This window comes from Eumetopias jubatus, unplaced genomic scaffold (assembly GCF_037043125.1).
Source record: "Eumetopias jubatus isolate StellerSeaLion01/CBP00866 unplaced genomic scaffold, mEumJub1_p1.0 scaffold_8, whole genome shotgun sequence".
Classification (NCBI taxonomy): domain Eukaryota; kingdom Metazoa; phylum Chordata; class Mammalia; order Carnivora; family Otariidae; genus Eumetopias; species Eumetopias jubatus.
Window position 1 is genome coordinate 7,911,875 of NW_028274814.1, and position 6,000 is coordinate 7,917,874.

The window sequence follows — 6,000 nt, forward strand, 5'->3', positions numbered from 1 at the left end:
GGCCAGCTCTAACCCCCCACCTCCCCGGGTCCTCCACTTGCTTCAGCGTGAATATTTTAAGGTATCAGGGAGCAATGTGTGTTTTAATGGGGGATTTGGGGATTTTATTGAAACATCAAAATGCTTTTTTCCACGTTTGGCACAGTGGTTGTGTTTTTATAGCACGTAGTCGGCTGCCCTGCTTCCATTAGCCACCAGGCAGTCCCTCCTGTCGTTCTAAAGCTGAGCGTGGTTATTCTGTAGCGTGCGGTGAAATTTCAGTAGTTTCTGTTGTTTGGCTTATTCACTGCTTTATTGCATTGCATTAGTTCTGAAAAAGAGGTGATGGAAAACAGAGTACTGCTGGCCTGAAGTACTTTTTTTCTGCTTAAGTGTAATACAAGCAAGTGTTACTGATTTGAAAATGTAAAATACAAGATTTTTTAAAATTGACATTCTGGAGGACTTGGCCCTACTTATTTTATTGAACACAGTAAAAAAAAAAAATTACATGTTCAGCAAAAATCTTTTCTATATTTGAATTATGTCTTTCCACTTATATCTATAATTAATTCCCAAATGGCTCTGATTTCCTACAGGTTTATTGAATATGGTGAATATAAAAACAACTACTACGGCACAAGCATAGACTCCGTGCGGTCCGTCCTGGCTAAAAACAAAGTTTGTTTGTTGGATGTTCAGCCTCACGTAAGCCAACAATGAACTATTCAGTACCATTCTGGCCCATGTGAGCTGCCACACTCCATGTGAACCTTCCAGTCTGGGGGTAAATCTGAAGGCTGCTCACTTGGGGCATATCTGTGGCTTTCCTAATGACAAAAGCATTTAAATGTAACTTGAGAAGTCTCCGGTGAGAGGAAAATAAAAAAGGCCCATAATATTAGAAAAGAGGAGTTAGGGGAAGCCACAAGATCTGTCTGTAACTCTTGTTTATATTCCGTGTTAGCCAAGTACAAGACTCTTAGGTATTTCTTCTGTGTAAAATACATTGCTACGTGTATAATGGATTTTTAAGTGTTAAGTATAAGTGTTTGTAATTTTTACAATGGACATTTTGGCCTTCTTTCATTTTGAGTCTCTACATATCCTAGAAGCGTACACCCCCTACATGGAGCTGTGGGGCATTTCACAGGAATTGAACTGAATGAGATCCTTCCTGCGGCTGTCAGCTGAATATTTGCCGGCAGCCGGGGAACACTTAGGAACACTTTGGACTGAGGATGCCAGTGGATGAAGCCATTCCATTCTTACCGAACCACATCTCCTCCAGCAGAGACCCTACCCATAGCGTTTTCCCTGTTACCCAGGGGCCACGGAGTCTTGCTCCACTGATGGGTACACAACCTCCAAGAGCCAGAGTGGCCTGGAGAAGCCCTTCATTCTTCTTCAGGAAGATGAATCTGGAGTCAAAGCGCCCCAAGAATCAGTAGGGCAGCTGACCCCTTCACGTGGGCACTGGCGATGAGTAGACTACTCCTGCTTGTGCAGCCAGCTCTGTGCCAGGGTCTAGTCGTGTCCAGCTCCCTCGGTGCAGGTCCAGCTCTCCGTCCCGAGAGCCTCACTAGCCCTCCGGACATATGGCTCCTCCAGCTGCACCCCCACACCCCACCATAACCTTTCAGGGGAGTTTGTGGTCTGTACTTAGGTTCTGCGGAGGCCCTGACACACAGGTCAAGAGGCTCCCTCCACTCTCGCCCTTTTGCCATTCCCCCTTGACTGTGGATGAGTCCTCGGAAGCATAGCGGAAATAATGTAAGCTATTTTGATGGGAGAATGTTGACAAGCTTCATGGAAAGCAGAAGTCTTGCCCTTTTAGGACACTCCAAAGGACAGAATGGCAAACAAGACAGACAGAATGACAGACTCCTATTTGAGATCAGGAAGAGGCTCAGGTGGGATGGCTGAAAGACCTTAACGCATAGCATCTTTTGAGTATTTGATTTAAAAATCAGTTTTATGATATTTTTAGCTGCTTCTGTCCAGTATGAATTATGACATATTTCAAAACATTTTAAAAGGCAAGTTATATTCTCCAACATTTTTTCAGGGGCATATAATTATGACATTTAATTGTCAACAACTGATTGAATAAAATATTGAAAGAGCTACTGGCCTTAATTAGATAATTTTAAGGAATTTTCTCCTTTGAAAGAAACTCTGGTTTTACTATAAAATTCACTCATGACATTATGAAGAAATAAGACTTATTTTCTTCCTTGCAGACAGTGAAGCACTTAAGGACCCTAGAATTTAAGCCCTACGTGATATTTATAAAGCCTCCATCAATAGAGCGTTTGAGGGAGACAAGAAAAAATGCGAAGATTATTTCAAGCAGAGATGACCAAGGTGCTGCAAAGCCCTTTACAGTAAGTACAGTGATGCTCAGTAAGAAGGTGTAAGTGGTACTTGAAATCCTACATGTGGGAGCCACTACCTTCGGAAGACATGGTGTAGTAGATGCTGTGATCCAAAACCCGGTAAAAGACAGAATTGTATTTGGGTACATACGTTTTGAGTGATTGGCTGTACTGGCTTTCTGTGCTTCTATGAATAGATCTTCGAATTATATTGACTGAAATATCCCTGTAATAATAAGTGAATGAGTGACAATCCTGAAATTCACGAAAGGTGGGAACTTTGATTCTGTGCAAGCAGTTGAGCAGATCCGAGAGAGGACATCAGAAGGTATGACCTCTGAAGAACTTGCAGTTCAAGAGGGTCATTTTCATTTGTGGCTGAAAGAATAAACACAGAATAGCATTTGATAAACCAGCTGTGGAAATGTCTGCATCCATGTAAAGTGATATAATTGCCTGGTTAACCAAAGTTTTTTAATTCTTCCTTTTGCAGGAAGAAGACTTTCAGGAAATGATTAAATCTGCACAGATAATGGAAAATCAGTATGGTCATCTTTTTGACAAAATTATAGTAAACGATGACCTCACCGTGGCATTCAATGAGCTAAAAACAACTTTTGACAAATTAGAGACAGAAGCCCACTGGGTTCCAGTGAGCTGGTTACATTCATAACGAAGGGAGATTCCCACAGTCATCTGTCTTGTAGAGTGCATGATGAAATCCGTTACCGCACTGGTGGTAGGCTTGTTTAATCTTTATCACTGTTGTAGATGAGCAGTCTTGCTTAAAACTGTTGGTTTTGTTTGTATCTTTATCCAGCCTTACTCCGAACACAATATTTGAGAAGATCCAAAATCAAAATTTGCACAGTACTGTATTTTGAGCAGAGCTTTGAACAGCTGTATCTCCAGGATGAGGTCGGACTTTTTAGAGAGAAACAGCTAGGGAACTGATACTGGAGTTCAGTGCTTCCGCGGGTCTCAGACGCGGTCCCTCCATCAAGTTGGTACGTTAACAGTTGAAGGTGTTAGCTTAGCAGCCTTGAGCAGCTCCAGGCAAACAGGACAGCTTTGCTTTTCTTTGGATGGGTCCCTATAGGTTCACCTAGGCTGACAGTAAGGCATCGTCTTAACTATTCTAAAAGCGCAACCTTTTTCTTACATATATACAATATAGTCGGAGTGTATTTAAAAATCTTTCTTAAAGGAATTACGACACATTTGCCTTAGTGAGTGGCCTGCATGTTATAGCTTGAGAAGACCTCTTAAGACTACATATCAGTGACTCAAATACTTAATGAGGGGAGATAGGACTTTTAAAAAATGATTATATAAGTAACTCAAAGCCCTTCCTTATGGTACTAGTCTTTGTAAGGTTGGTGATATCTTGGGGCAAGTGATGATTACAAAGGACACTTTTATTTGTAAATCCTCAGGATTTCCGGAGTCACCATCTAATAAATTATAAGAATGTGATTCCTATTCTCAAAGTAGATGTTTTACATGTTACTGATAGTTAAAATATGATCATTTTTCACATGTGCAATTGATCATATATTTAAATTGCACCAAGATGTATTTTAGAAAAACTTTCCGTGTAATGTTAACTTACCTCTTCATCATCAGAATAATTCTCAACACTGGTCAGGTACCATCCTAATCTTACAATTTTTAAAGAATTTTAAGAAAGACTCTTTTGTAAATAATTTAGATGGGCTCTCATTTTTCTTTGTTACTACTGAACTTCAGCATACTAGAAAGGGCCGTAAGTTGTTTAAGAGAACACGTCTTGCCATTCTTGCATGCAGTAAGACCCTGCCAATCAAAAATCATATCTATGACTTTCAAACAGAAAATATTTTTTGTTGATTTGTAAAGAGAGTTTAGATGTCATGTTTAAAGAAAAATAGAACGTAGTGAAATTTTATATATTTATGAAATCTTTGAAAGGCATATTTTTTTAATTATCAAATGGAGCTATTCATAAAATAAATTGTATGTAAAGATGTCATAATTTAAAATAGTAGTTTTATAAGTCAGGATCCACATTCCATGTAAATATTTGACCTTTGTTCGTACACCGATAGCCCACAAGTGTTATATGTGCACTGTGCACTTGGTAGCATTATCCACTGGATTTCCTTCAGATGTGTCAAATTTCATGTTAGAAACAGAGACAAAAACTACTGTAATGGCCTTGATACACACTCACACTAAAACAATCAGACTAAATGTTACTTAACATGATCCAGACACAGTGAGTTCTAAGTTTATAAAGTCAATAGCAAGCCATTTAGATTTTTAAAGGCGTGGGGAAGATTGGTTTGCCATACTTTAAAGTTGTATGGCTGCTCTAAGAAAATACAAGTCTTACACAGAGTGTCTGGGTAGAATAGACTCCTCTTTTAACACTAAGATCTCCTATAAATCAAAACTTTCTGTACAACGAGTAATGGGAAATGTATAATTATCTAGGCAATTGTCTGAGTAATTTAGGCAGTCCAACCAGATTCTTTACTGTGGGGGTAAAGGGTAGTGTAATGTGGTGGAAACAGAGTCCTTCTGGCTGTCGGTGGTGATGGGGTGTTATTTAAAAATATAACTGTCCAGACCTTTCTCCCTTTCCACACTAGAACTGAACAATGTTTTTTGTTTGTTTGTTTTTAATGAAAAGGGGCACCCTAGCAATTCGAGAAATCTTTTATTAGGTACATGGCTTTGCAGGTGACGTTTACATGGCCATTGTGATGTTTAGAGATTAGGTTAAAACTGAGTAAGGCAGTGCCAAGGGCTCGTTGATAACTGCTGTGGAAGGCCCTGGACTCTTGTGTCTGCACCCAGACCTCCTCCAGCAAGGAGATGTGCACAGTGCTCCTCACTGTACTAGTTCGGCCGGCTCCCAAAGACAGTGTCAGCCACTATTTGGGAGAAGAGGAATGTTTGTAGTTTTAAGTCCATATATTTAAAATCCAAGATCAGGAAATTTTATATTCCCGTGATTACTAAATTAGAGTCAGTTAAAAATAAAAAGGTGAAATTGAAGTATTTTTTTCCCGTTGCTTTACTTATATAGATGTTCTTAATATCTTTAAGGCTGACATTCCTGGTATTGTATAATGATTGAATGTATCTAAATTGTAATAATTTAAAATTAACAAACCTGTAATCTTCATAGATTTACAAAGCTGTTATTAAAAGCTGCTTGAAGATCTGGATTTCTGTTTATTTTCTTTTTGACTAGTAAGGATTTCTAAATAAATGTAATGGAAAACCTTTGATCTTAATAAAGTATCTTCAAATCTGTTCTTGCGCTTGGGTATTTAGGCTATTGTTTCCCATGGTAGATCAAATTCTGTTTTCTACTCTGATACCAAGTGGTTCATTTGAATTTGCCATGTCTAAAATTAAACTTCATATTTAACAAGGTTGTTGGAGAGATGGACCTCACTAGAGCTGCTCCTCCCCACACAGTGCAGCCATTTAGAGATACGGAGAAATAAAGAGGGGTGGACGATCGGGGCCCACCCGTGATGGGATCATCCCTTCTCCTCGCCGTCAGGAACTAGAGCATTACCCACATCCTGTTCCTGAATTCCAGTCAGGCAAAACGGAACTTTTTTATTTAGCTGTACATGAGGACAAA

The 6,000-nt window shown here is 39.3% G+C and overlaps 1 protein-coding gene across 1 annotated transcript in view; it reads left to right on the top strand.

The window, feature by feature from the left end:
• MPP7 (MAGUK p55 scaffold protein 7) overlaps nt 1-5,506 on the top strand; it is a 287,565-nt gene extending 282,059 nt beyond the window's left edge. The window contains exons 15-17 of the mRNA XM_028120937.2: nt 579-687; nt 2,223-2,366; nt 2,851-5,506. Of these exons, the coding sequence (XP_027976738.1) occupies nt 579-687; nt 2,223-2,366; nt 2,851-3,030 (433 nt within the window). The 3' untranslated portion in view covers nt 3,031-5,506. The remainder of the gene's footprint in view (nt 1-578; nt 688-2,222; nt 2,367-2,850) is intronic.
• Nucleotides 5,507-6,000: the final 494 nt, after the last annotated feature.